This window comes from Olea europaea, chromosome 10 (genome assembly GCF_002742605.1).
Source record: "Olea europaea var. sylvestris chromosome 10, O_europaea_v1, whole genome shotgun sequence".
NCBI lineage: Eukaryota > Viridiplantae > Streptophyta > Magnoliopsida > Lamiales > Oleaceae > Olea > Olea europaea.
The window spans coordinates 16461039-16475075 of NC_036246.1; the positions used below are offsets into that span (position 1 = coordinate 16461039).

A 14037-nucleotide genomic window follows, 5' to 3' on the forward strand; every position below is an offset into this window, starting at 1 on the left:
CCGGGTCCATCTTAAAACTAAACAACTTCTCCAACAGGTATATTTTGTTAGGTAAAGTTTTAGTTAAGAACAGGGCATCTAAAGCAATCCACAAAGCTCTGGCAGTTTTCGCACTATCAACTTGTCTCACAATATTGTCAGATAGATGCAAAATTATATAACTGTAAGCAATTTCATTCATATCTTCAATTTCAGTTGTTTTAGCTTTTAACTCATCAGAAAATGTAGCGGGATCATCAAGAGCTTTAGCAATTCTCTGTTGGACCAAAATGGCCCTCATTTTCTGTTTCCATATCGAGTAATCCCCCTTTCCATCGAATTGCGATAATTCGACCCTCAAACCTATTATAGATTCTATAAAAGAGTGGCCTGTACTCGTGGACACAACAAAAAAGGTTTTGAAAAATTCTTTTCCAGATGATCAATATAAAACACACAACAAAAAAAGGTTTTGAAAAATTCTTTTCCAGATGATCAATATAAAACTGAGTACCGAGTTTAAAAAAAAACAATTTTTAGAAATGAAGCACAACAGTGAAATAATCCGTTCACGAAACACAGGTATATAAAGCAGGTAAATATGCTTCCAGGTTACAAATTAATCACAAGAATTCAATCAACAGAATTCACAAATAAGCAACCAAGCAATAACCATGCATAAACCGGTAAGGATACCAAACCTAACCTAACGGAGAGTTTGGAATAATCTTACCAAACTACTGTTGACAAACAGTAAATATACCACCAAGTTTCTGAACCAAATTGCCGTAGACGTCAAGGTAGGGGCAAAATCGTCCAACTTTTTCTGTAAAATCTGAAACAAAAAACAAACGACATCAGTGCGTTCAGGACGTCAAAATAAGTAAACTGCCTGAAAAAAGCTCACCGGAGGTCCGACCACGCTCCGCCGCCGCCGGTCACGCGCCCCACCACAGGGTGCGCCTTCTCCTGCTGGTCATGGTTCCATGGTCCATTTCGTCGGAAAGTCAATAGGTTGGCCGGAAATCAAGTTTTTTCAGATTCGGTTAAAAATGGTAATGGCGATTCCTTGCTGATTTTTGATCGATTTTGGACTAATATCACTCCTCCTAGCTCTGATACCAGTTTGTTGGGGATCCTAGGAGTTCAATCAACCAAAACAACAATCAACAAACAAGATTCAAGGCAAAAACAAGAAAAATAGAACCGGAAGAATACAACCCCTTCTTGGCCGAAATCTGTCCAGCTTTCCTCCCTCGTTTCAGCAGCTTCTTCTTCGATTTATGGGTGTTTTTCCAGGCTCAGGAACAGCCCCATGCTATGCCAATTGCCTTCCAAAGAGAGAGGGGAAAAAATCAATGAAGAACCACCACCCTTTTCTATGAAAACCGAGAACTCCTCCTTCTGCTGGGAAAATTATAGAGACCGAGAGCTGCTCCTCTATTTAAATGGTAGAGAGTACATCTAAAGGGGAAGGTAGGAAGACCATGCCTCTGCCAAAATGTGGAAGACCTTATTGTGTCAACCTCACTCCCATCAAGTCACAACATTGGGTGGGGTTCGGTGAACCATATCCTCACAGATAGGCACAAGGTACGAGGCTAAATGACGTGAGATAGGAAGGAGAGGAGTCCATCAAGAGCTATTTTACACGTTTTAGCACTGAACTTATAGCTTGTGAAACCATATCAGACGAGAAGGTTTGGGGATGCTTTATAGAACATTTTATTGATTAAGACTCATTCCTTGCAAGATGGTCGTACAAAAAATCCAGCCAATTACCATCAACTATTGAATTCGATACAAAATAAGCTATAAACATAAGATATAATTGAGAGCATGAAAAATATAGAGCAAGGTCGTATGAAAAAACTCGAAGATAAAATGAAGACCTCAATGTACGTACCTAGGTTGCCAAAATAATAGTATATTTGCTTTGACAAATACAAAGGAGCCTGAATATAATCTCTCAAGCTCCTTTGTAAATTATTGGGAAGTAAGTAATTCATCTTCTAAAATTTCAAAGATGAAGTTTTGTAAAATTCATCATACCAGGGGTCACGATGCATGTGAATGATTTGAAGTATTCAAAATGGCAAATTTGTGAATCCAACATGGAAGTGTGTGCAAAGTTTCCAATAATCAAAAGCCTTTTTATTCGAGTACAAGAGGATCAGGTCGAAGAGTTAGGCCAAGATATGTACAGACATCACATGCACCAATCAATGGCCTAAATTTTAGACATTCGATAAGAGAGATAAACACCATAATTGGAGCTCTTTAAGTCAATGGAAGAATAACGAATGCACAGAGAAGTTATGTTGAAGTCGTTAAGAAACATACGTTAGAAAATTTCTAGATTCAAGGAAACCCTAAAATTGTGTTCCTTCCGATTACATTTAATAATGATGATGAGATGGAGTATAGATGCCTATGGGTACATTAGTGGTATGTATCAGGGATGTAAAGTGTGACACTTGTGTAATGCTCCGAAAATTTTATTTTATTTATGATTAATCATTATTGTCTTGGCTTTGGGGAGGGGATTACGTGTCTTAGTTCAAGAATAAGGTTTGGGGGATCTAATTGTCTGACTTCCACCTCATTTGATAGATCATGCACATGTATTTTAAGGGAGCAAAACTTGCCTTAGTGCTAGAATTTCATTCAACCTCCCATAATAAATATTACAGTTAATCAATAATTATAGAAAATTTTGGGGATCATTACCTAGAAATATCAATTTAATTTGCATATGCATGTGACTTGTAATATTTTTACATTTACGACTGGGTAGTTTGTAATTAACAATGCCCTTAAATATCTTCTTTCATATTAAGTAAATTTCTCACAAATTGCTAGACTAATGGTAAGACACGATTTGGGCATCTAACAAATTATTCTACATCCCCATCAAAGTTAATTATTTTGGGTATATAGTCCAATTAAGCTTGTAATACATTATATAATTATTTATTTCATTTTTATATGATGTTATGTTATTATATGATAACCTGTCATTTTATGTAAATTGATGCAAACTTGATTATTCTTATATTAAATAGATTCTAATTAATTTAACTTGATTGATATCCAAACAAGGAGTTTTGTAATTGGACTGATTAACGGAACTAATTGACGAGATTTTGTTGGTTAGGTTGCATCTGTTATTTATTTGATATAATTATTTTACCGTGAATAATTATATTTTTACAGTTAAACGTATCTTGGACGAACGATCGACGTGCCTATTAATTTAATTACGATATGTTTATAACTTTATTATAGTAGTTATATTTATATGTTATTACATGCTCACGATTCGTCTCGCTTTAGGATTCAACTTAGAAATCATATTAAAATATTGTCTCTTCTCAATACGTGTATTTTGTATCATTTAATGTAAAAATAGCATGTGGAGAACATTATAATCTTGTAATTGGTAAATACTAATTTAAAGTGTTAATCAAGTAAGTGAGGTAAATTTGGATGTTAAAAATTAATTAGCATAAATTGTGCCTAATTATCTATAATCATTAGGTCGAAAATTAAGACTTCTTACCTAGATTGACCACTGCCTTTTAAATGATTTATTAGTATAAAACGGGGCCTTGCTAAGTGATTAGCATTAATTATACTTATGAGACGTCATCAGTTTAAAATAATGTTTTCCTATGCATATTTACTTTTGCATTGGATTTCACTCACTTTGATCAGCTACACATTCACATCTTCACAGTATCCAAAATCTTGATTTTTGCTTTGCAATCATCAATCAACTCATGATTTATCATAAAATATATTTTCGATAATTTTCTCGGTATATAAACTCGGCAACGGCGAAAGGTTTTGTGAATGTGAATTTCCTAGTTCCAACAATTTTATTGTCAAAAGAGGTAGGATACTTTGTGCAAGTGATATGTCCTTTCAATATTATGATTTTCATGTGTGATTTATTTCATGAAATGCTTATTGACCTGCGGGTCCAATGAAATGAAATGAAATGAAATGTTTGACCTGCGGGTCTCAAAGAAATGAAATGAAATGTGAGATCGCTTTCGGGTCTCCTCAAATGTACTAGAGCTTTCGACTGATCACCGATTGCTCTTGATGAAATGATGGTATGAAATGTTATGAATTTACGTTTTAAAAGTTATCATATTGTTCGGACGCGCGTATCCTACTGAGTGAAATTACTTACTCCTTTAATTTCAACATTTCAAATCAGCAGGGTCGACGTGGAGGTGGTTGAGCGATGCGCGGGTTGCCAAGTAAAGAAATTGTTTTTCAAGAAATCATTCAAAAACAATTTCTTTAGGCTATTTTGTGTCTCTCTTCAACAGCCTTTAAATTTACTAGTTGGTTGTGTAAAAAAACATGTTATTTGATTTGTTTGTTGATTGCATATATTTCCATGATTTAAATTTAATTTATGAATGTTCTAGTATCTTGTTTATTTAAGAATTTTATTCTTACCGTTTGGTACTTAAAATAAATAAAAGTAAGTTTTTGGTAGCGGCCCATACCTATTTTTATAATAAAATTTGGGGCGTTACAATTTGGATCATGAGTGGAGGTGCGTAAATGTCTGGAATTCTTTATTAGTGAAGACCATGGTTAGGTAAAGTGTGAGAGTGACACTTCTGTCACTTCCATTAGATGGAGACCTATTATCTACTTAGGTTGGAAGAAGTGAGGTAGTGATAGAGGATTATCCCAAGGACTTTGAATTTATTGTGATCTACAATATATATGTTCTTAGGGATGGCTCAAAATCTGTCATATCCGTTACTCGTGGGCCCCGTTCGGAACGACACTGCGATTACATACTTAATTGGGTAATTGGGTCGGGGCGTGGTCGGGGATTCAACCCCATAACAAGCACGGGTGACACAGCCAAGCCTCGTCCCATCCAATCCCTATCCCATTTTAATTTTTTTAAAGAATTCAATACTTTAAATGAAAAACTCCACGAAATTTTATTAATTCTAATAGAAGATGGCAATTAAGATTATTTAAAGAATATGATACACAATAAAAACCTTAGTTTACAAATATATTCGAATAATTTAACTTTTAAAAATAAATAAATAAAATAAAAATTTTAATAACTATATTATTGTTCACTTTAATGAATGGGGACAATAAAATGAATTATCAAAACTTAAAAATGGGTACTTAAATGGGGCAAACACCTGTCCCGCCCCGCCCCGCCCTGCCCCGCCTAAAAACGAGTAACAAGGTGGGAAAATGCCTAGCGGGACGAGGTGGGAGAACCTTCTTTGCTCGTTGCCATCCTTGTGTTCTCAAGGTAAGACCAACGCGAAATGTGATAGGATAAGTGTGATGAGATTTTTTGTGAGTCATTTATGTATTTGTTGTATATGTGTTTGGTCATTTTGATTGATTAATTTGGTGTTAATATGTTGTTTGTGAATATGTTTGAAAAGATCTATGAGTTAATCTTATATTTTATTTTCATCGCATGTTTGTATCCTCTTGAGTGATTACTATGATTATCTCATTTTACTTGGATGTTTCTTTACCTTAGCCCTGTTGAGTGTATGGAGCATGTATGATACGTGTTTTGGATTCGAGACATGAGGTAAGTTTTGTGATACCAATTTTATTTGGTTGCTTGATTATGCAAGTATAAACATTGTGTTTTAATTACTTGCAAGTTGATATGGTATCAAAGTGGACATTAGTTAGGTTTTGATACCCAATAAATTCGGCCAATGATTTAAAATTAATACCGAATAATTTATAGACACTATAATGCTTGGCTCAACCTGGAAACAATCAATACACTTTAGATTGGCCCAAATTGTGTTCAGGTTTTAGTTGTCGTGTTAGCCCACTTAGTTGGTGATCCATTCTTTAGTTTGTTGGGCCAGTTGAGCGAAAGTGTCATTGGCCCAATTATTGGTAACCTAAAACAATGCTATATATCACTTATTCTTCCTGCCGCGAGTTTCTTTTAAGTGTATTGACGATAGATGAGAGTTTGTGAGAGAGGTAGCGGACTTGGTCGAGAGAAAGATTCAACCATTGCTCGTTTCTTTAATTCTTCCTTTCTTTCTGATATTGTAGTCAACACAATCTTTAGCATCCTTTGTGGGTTAGGGTTAGTAAAGGACATTTGGGGTGTGTAAGAGAGGCAACGAAAGAGTGCAAGTTATGGGTCGAGTCTTAGCCTCGGTTGGTTTCCGTTTGATGGTTTTTCTAAGCATGAATTCAAGATCTCTCGAAAGTTTCGCAACATTATTAATAAAATCGAAACCCTCAGAAAAATATTAATTGCAATGAATTTAAATATTTTAAGATTATTAGGAATGTTTTCATACATAAATTTAACATTGATCAATTCAATGTCAACGACAATTACACCATTAATTTAATTACTTGAAAAGTTCAGTTAGGGAAGTGCGTATTCTAGATTAAGAGCGCGTCAAGACCAGTACAATGAACTGAAATTATGTAAGAATTTTATAAATTAGTTTATTATAAGTTATTGAGAGTTTGATTTCCAATGTAACGGTGTCCACGGCTGCGTGGACGCGACAATAGGATGAACAAGAGTCCTTGTTTTATTCTGTAAACCTTTGCAAAAGACCAAAAAATATGGAAAAAGTGTGACAGATTATTGGTTAAGACGAGTGTTTTCCAGTACTGAACTCGAAAATAAAAACATGGACGTTTTGCCTTTAGACCTTCATTGGAAAATTAGCATTCCAACATTAGTTAGTCTAATTTGGGTCGAATCACACTACATGTAAAATTTAGTTTGACAATTGGTTGACAACTCACACTTGGCAATATCACGTTCATCTATTTAAAAAATTATTTTTTAAATCAATGACTCATATTCTGACAACACCAGCATTGTCAATCATTATTGTACAAATAGCATAATTGAATCGACAATACTGGATAGACAAGGCCATAGGGCGCTGAAATGGCACCCCCTATTGAAGGGGGGCGTCGGGCCCCTCCTATAGGGGGCCACCAATTAGGCCCCCTATTTGGACATGTCCAGACATAATTATCCTAATTGATTTTGGGTTTGTTCTTATCTTCTAGTAGTCTAATTTGAATATCACTTAGGACCTGTTTGAAAGCATGGAATTTCATTCCCATAGAACTTCAATTCCTTTTTTTCCATTTTTTAGTTGTTTAGTAACATTCTAAATTCCATGGAAATCAATTCTTGCTTTTGTTAAAAGTTGTGCAATTCTTGGTTTTTATGGAATTTCAATTCTCAACATATATGGTAAGAATTGGAATTCCAAATACTGTAGCCAGTTTTTTATTTTTTTTTGGATTTTTTTTTTTTGTAATAGAAACAAATTCTAAGAATTATTATAAAAAAATATTTTTATTTAATTGACAATTTCTATGTAAAACAAAGCCAAACAAACACCCAAAGATAGATGATTTTCTTGAATTTTTTTTTTTTTTTTGTTTTGACAATGGAAACAAATTTCATTTCCAATACCAGTAAATTTCATCCATTTAATTGACAATTTTCATGTAAAACAAAGTTAAACGGACATAAAAAAATACTTTTATTTTAACATTTTTCACGTGAAAAATTATATCAATCAACACAATAATTTACATTTTTCCAGGAAAACAATTCTAGGCAATTCAATTCTATCTTTGCAATCAAACGTATCGTTATCATACTTAATTATAGTCAACCCTCCAAGTCGTTGAAAAATGATGATTTTAGAAAGGATAAAAAATAGGAAAAATAAGGTTCTGATCTTATCATGCTAAGTCAAAAACAATTATTTTTAAATTTATAAACAAAGTCAATCACTCTCTCTCTAGATTTTGTAATTAATAAAAATTGAAATAAAGTCAAACACACTGTTGCAGAAATATTTTTTTCAAAATTACGCTTTCTGTTAGTATCATTCTATATGGAAAAGATTAAGATAATGTAAGTCACTTTCGTACCTCAAGTTTCCGAGCGATCATCTTAAAGTATAGAGAGATTTCAGTTGGAAGAATGTTCAAGGATAAGTGTGAATGTCACAGTGATATAACTGTTGAAAAATAGATAAAAAGTGATGAAAAAGAGGATATAAACTGTTGACCCTGCATTTTGGACCCTCCACGTGGCCAACGGTGAGCTACTCCATGTGTTCCCCTTGCGTGCAACGACAAACGGCAAAGAAATCGGGTAACTGCAAAATCGCAAGGATGGATATGGATTTCTTGGCACACTGTGTGAAATTAAACCTAGATCTGAATGTGAAGAAAGTTGCAAATGTGATTGAATGGGAAATTCTTCAAATCATTGGTAATTTTTTTTTTTTTTTTTTCCTTCCAAAAAGTCAGACTACGCTTTGGGATTTTTTTGACAAGATAATCGAGAGTGTTGAGGCATGATTGGTGGAGTGATTGGAGCCATGGAATCAACTAATTGATGAGAGATGCATTTTTTTTCTTTTTACTATTTTAACTATACAGAATGCAGCATTTTTGGTTTAAAAAATATTTAATAGTATAATTTGAATATTAAATAAATTCTTTCGAATGTTGCGTGTGACTTTCATTTCATTCTGTAATTAGATTAAAAATAAATTCTTCTTTGTTCTAAACTTTCTGCTTGTTTATTTGCTTGGAGTTGAATATATTAAACTGATTATTTATACGATTGTAAACTTTATGATCTAACTTGTTGCTGGAATAATGAGTTGCAGTTTTCCTTCTATTATTGGGAAGCCAGCAAAATACAAGCTGGCCATGTTATTTTTATAAGTTTTTGATGGAAGAATTAAGAAAAAGGAAAAACTTGGGAGAAACGTGTGAAATGGGATGAAAGTACTTTCCCTGTCCCATTTATATAGGTGTAATTTCCTGATTTTCGTCTCAATTATATGGTCCCGTTTCTTTATTAAACTTATTTTGTTTTGTTCATTTACTAATATACTATTATTTGATTTACCTTGTTATAACTAATTTTTTTCACTTAATCTTGAAATTGTACAAATATAAATAAGGGTTAACTAGACAAGTTATTAGCAAAAATTGCTTTTTCAATAACATTAAATAAAATTTCTTAATCCGTGCGATAAAAAAAAACTAATAAAAATGGGACAGATGTAGTAATTAAAATTGATCTCTTGCTCCCATTAAGTAGGGGGTAGAATTAAAACTTTTCATTGTTGACATGTGTACACTGGGGGTGGGAGATCTGGCCCATGAAAGTAATTTATACATGCATTGTTCTTCTGTAAGTACATTTTTTAATGATGTGCATAAAGGAGTTCATTTTATCTCAATATGTACACATACATTTGATTCCTAACATTATGCTCACATTTGATTCCCATTTTTCTAAGATTGAGAATGAAAAATATAGTTATTACGGAACTCACATAAAAGATAGAAAGTCAAATATGGTGGTTTGATGTGATGGATAACGGTCATATTTTTTATTTTTGGAGCCAAAGATTCAGAATCAAACGGGGGCTATATTAGTTTGGACTCTATAATTTTAATATTTTATAAAGTCCACTCTATCCAACAAATTTGTAAACATGGGAAAGCACAAATTTAATGGCCTTACAGCATTACAAGTGAACAAATACTCAAGAGAAGATAAAAATGTTCAAGCGAAGAGTTAAAACTGGTTCATAGATAAGTAGAAATCTTGTGATGAAGATCAGTATCCATGCCATTGTAATGAGCAATTGGAGCAAACATCCATAAATCATCTGAGCTTAACAACTGCAAAGACAGTACAGAAAATTTAGTTGAAGGAAAACAGAAAATCCTAAATCAAGTAGCTATAAATGAAGAAAAAAATCAAAATTTGTGTTGCTTAATTCATACTGTTATGCATATAACAGCTAAAATTTTCAACTCGTGATGTGTGCTTACAAGCTTCTTCCATTGACAGTACTAAAGAATAATTATAAAGGTTATAATATTGTCTATTATCAGTGTTCTAAAAAGCGGTGTCTAGTCCTAGGATAAGTAGGCGCGAAACGCCCAGCCTCGATCCTTTTTTTTTTTTTTTTATTTTTTTTTGCCTTCTTTTTTTTTTTTTTACTTTTTTTCAATTATTAAATACTTTTTAAATTGACCGAAACTTGGCTCTCCACGCCACGCCACGCCACGCCTTGCCAAGCTTTATGCTTTTCATAACATGGTTTTATTATGCAGGCCGCCACTTTTAGATTGCTAAACTTTTCAATTCGTGATGGCTCCACAGAAGTTCTACATGATAAAATAAATGATGATAGAAAGCATTGTTTCCCTTGCCTTGATTTGCAGCTGTAAGAACTTGACATAATGGACAGCCTCTTCTAGCATAGTGCTAATGTCGACCTGAGGTAGTTCATTATGAAAATCAGTTAGAGTATTCCCTTTTTCCTTGAATGTAGTTATGGCCATATTTTGTACGTTTGTCTGAAAAGAACAATCAGAGAGAGAAGTAACGTTTCATAAAATTTATGAGTCATCTTGTTCATTCAGACATACCAAACATGCCACCTCAGTATGTTTCAGGAAAGATTTAGTGATATTATGCTTACCTTTGTCCCATTGGGTACAAGATTTTGCAAGATTCTCAGCCTCTCATTGATTCTTTCCCTTCTTCTCTGCGAAATATCATAACAATGTAAAATCAAAACGTTGAAAACATATAATTAACTGGGAATCTTTTAATCGTGTGGGTTGACATGTTACCCTTGCATAGAGGTTTTGGGGATCAGTTGCAGAACCTCTGCTGGCTCTTCTTTTTCCGTTCGAGTTAATGGTGGCTAAGCCTTGGGGCTCTGAAGTTTCTTCATTTGATTTGCGAGAGCTATTAGAATAATCTTCAATGCTACAAGAACTAGAGCTCTGTCCATTTCCTCTAGCATTATAGGTATCTTCTCGGTCATTGCTATTTCGGATCAATTTCTTGCTATTTTTCGATTTTGAATCTTCATTCCTTTTATTTTTTGGTGCCTGCATTCGAAACCGTAACTCATTGGATATAATGACGAAAATACGGGGAGGAGTTTAAATGGTCAAATATAAAACTATTATCTTATCTAGTACTGCGTGTCAAATATGAATTTTATTTAAAATGGGATAGCCATGAGTACTCTCAGTCAACTATCACATATGAGACTGGATGTGGGCACGTTTATTGGGGCAATTTCGTAGAACACGAAAAATAAAACTAAATTCTTTATATATACTCACATCTCTAGAAACCCGACGCGGTAGTTTGTTAGGGTTTTCAGATGAATTATCCTCTTCAGCTCCATTCTGAATCATTCTGAATTTCTGGAGGGTTGAATTTCCTCTTAAGCTGCATAGAATCATCTGTTGCTGAAGGCTGACTTTCTGCATTGCCCAATTGGTTAGTGCCCCTTTCTTCTTTCATACAGATCAGAGTTTCTTCCATCAAATCATCAGAAGAGACTGGAAACCTTTGATCAGAGGACTCAAATTCTTTATTTATTACATGGAAAAGATTATCTCCATTGTCTTCATAGGGACGCAATTCATTACAACTTTCTTGAGAATTATGGTAAAGGTTAGTGATAAGAGTAGTATCAGAAGAGAATAAAAGACTCTCATCGAAAACTGAAGCCACATTTTCATCGTTAAGCACGAAATCTGGTGGGATTTCGAAGCTGAAAACGTGGTTAGTGTGATTCGAAAACGAATCATGATCAAGCAAATGGAGCATGAAATAAGGATTTTGATCACTTGAAAGCATTCTGCTCAATGATCCCCAAGATTCTTCTTCAAAAAAAGCCTCAACAGACTCCATCTCCTTTGGAAAAAAAGGTCTTTGGTAAATTGGGAATGACAAGTAAATTTCTGATAGTTGAGCTAATTATAATACGCGGTTGGAATCACAGAAAATTCAGTCACATATATATAGTAGTACCCCAGAAAGAAAGAATTGTTCATGGTAAGAATTAGCTTGACTTTTCTATTACTTTGTTCTTTTGAATCAAAATATTTAAATAGTTTGGTCCTAATACTTTGTATCCTATCTCACGAGTCAACTTGTGACTCAGCAAAATACAACTCAGAGGGGACCGAGTTCATCCAATGATGAATTAAAATATTTTCATTCCTTCCAAACCCAACCTTAAGGGCTTCATCGTCCCGCTCCTAAATTTTTGTGAGGCCCCAACAAGTCAGGGAATAAAAGCTGCCTGTACATTGCGCCTATAAGGAGTCCAATCCCTTGTTTTAGGAATCGAACCCCCACACTGCGGCTACTAGCAAGGCGTGAGATAACCTCACTCCTATCCTTTAAACCACTAAACTATGCCGCAGAAAGCTATTTTCATTCCTTTCATGGTCTTAAGAAATCTTGCTAGACAACAATAATGACAGTAACAAGGAATTAAGTAAATTTCTCAACAAACGATAGATCAAATTGATGAAGTACTTTTTGTCACTTTATTGCAGTGTTCTAAAAATCAAAAAGTGTGGCGAAGCAGGGAGGCTAAGTTTCGATCTAAACGAGCTTAGGCTTAGACAAGACATAATAAAGCGTAAAAAAAAGAAAAGAAAATCTTCTTATTTTAATATTATTTTAAATTTTTAAGTCAATCTAAAATTTATTTAATAATTAAAGAGAAAAAAGCGTAAAAGAAGTTTTAAAAAAGCGTAAAAAAAGTGTGACTACGAAAAAGAATAAAAAGAAAAAAGCAAAATGAAAGCGCGAGATAAGACATTTAGCCCCCGCTTCATGACTAAACGGTGCTTTTTATAACATTCCTTCATTGTTAAACCCACTAGAACATGTATAGCTACATCTAGGTTCTTAGCATGAATCATTAGTTTTGTTGTGCGTCTCTCGTCTCACTTCTCTTGGAAATGCTAGTTGTCCAATTAAAACTAATTAGAATTGTTGAGTGTCTTGACCTAATCATTTGGTAATCGTTAATATAATTCAATTCGTGTTAAATGATAATATAGTTCGGTGAATGAAAGTGAGAGTACTTAAAAGAAAAAGAATTGGAGGAATGAGTCGAGAGAACGTGGAATCATTTCTTTAATATGATAATCAGTGAGAATTCTGTTGAGTAATAAAGAAAATGAATAAGTATTGCATTACTTAAATTACTCTAAATCCGACATGTTGACCTCCAACCTCAGCCGTTGTCCCTTCGAGTGCCTAAACATTAAGAATTATTTTATTCACAGTTAATGACTACAATAGTCATCCTATTCGATAACTTCTTAATTTAAGTATTAATTTATTGTAATTCTGTTGACTCAAATAATGAGTTAATGTCTCAAATAAAAAACCGATATATATGATGACTACTGCACCCACTAATTATGAATAGCAGTGCTCATCAGTTAATCTGTTGTCAACAGTTAAAGTCAATACTTCATTGAAGATTTATGTGGTGATATATGCTTTGTCACAAAAAGGAATTTTCATTTATAAGAACGACACAATTATAAAATAAAATAAAATAAATACAATTTATTATTATTATTATTATTTTTTTTTTTTAAATTTTCTAGTAGATGCACTAATGATATCTGGCATATTCATGAAATTGAACTCATGTAGTCGAGTTGCAAATTTATTAGAGTAGAGGCTTAATCTTTGTTTGGTGGGGGATTGCAATTAAAATTTAATTTAAATTAAAGACAACAATTTTTAACAACATTGGTGACCTTAGAAATTTGATCCACAAATCATGCTCACCTAACTTTGATTTTCACTTTCTAAACTCTTTAATTTTGATGCTCAAGCTGGAGTATGAAGGAAAATAGTTATTTGAAAGTGAGATATTTAAATTACATTCATGTCTTTTCAAATGAGGGAATATTTCTAGATTTTTCTCCAGACCTTAGGATAATTGGGCTATTTTGAGAAAATGTCAAATGTCGTCTTCTTATGGTTCTATTTTGAGAAAATGACAAATGTCGTCTTCTTATAGTTATCTTATAATTGATTCGGTTAAGAATCACGCTTTATCAATTGAGTTAGAGGACAGCCTAGATGGAGAGGGAGGTTCGTCTATTTTAAGCACACTTCTTAGGTTTTCACTTCTGCAGAGTGTA

The 14037-nt window shown here is 33.5% G+C and overlaps 1 protein-coding gene and 1 long non-coding RNA gene across 2 annotated transcripts; one reads left to right on the forward strand and one right to left on the reverse strand.

Annotated features, from left to right (window-relative positions):
• The first annotated feature begins 115 nt into the window (after positions 1–115).
• LOC111402658 lies at positions 116–611 on the forward strand. Its single transcript, XR_002704318.1, has 2 exons — positions 116–395; positions 449–611. It is a non-coding gene; the product is annotated as an uncharacterized LOC111402658 (long non-coding RNA).
• Positions 612–9627: 9016 nt separating this feature from the next.
• On the reverse strand, positions 9628–10956 carry LOC111400349 (transcription factor bHLH84-like). The gene is made up of 5 exons (XM_023027764.1): positions 10687–10956; positions 10533–10598; positions 10261–10326; positions 9829–9897; positions 9628–9723 (listed from the first exon to the last, which is right to left on the reverse strand). The coding sequence occupies exons 1-5, from the start codon at positions 10954–10956 to the stop codon at positions 9628–9630; spliced, it is 567 nt and encodes a 188-aa protein (XP_022883532.1).
• Positions 10957–14037: the final 3081 nt, after the last annotated feature.

Bases quoted from the DNA above. Each gene is read 5' to 3' on its own strand.
- LOC111400349 (XM_023027764.1), bottom strand. From the start codon at position 10,956: ATGCAGGCACCAAAAAATAAAAGGAATGAAGATTCAAAATCGAAAAAT. The intron at 9,898-10,260 runs GCAAGGGAAACA...ATTATTCTTTAG, and splicing joins TCTTACAGCTGCAAATCAAG to TACTGTCAATGGAAGAAGCT. The intron at 9,724-9,828 runs GTATGAATTAAG...CTGTCTTTGCAG, and splicing joins TAGCTGTTATATGCATAACA to TTGTTAAGCTCAGATGATTT.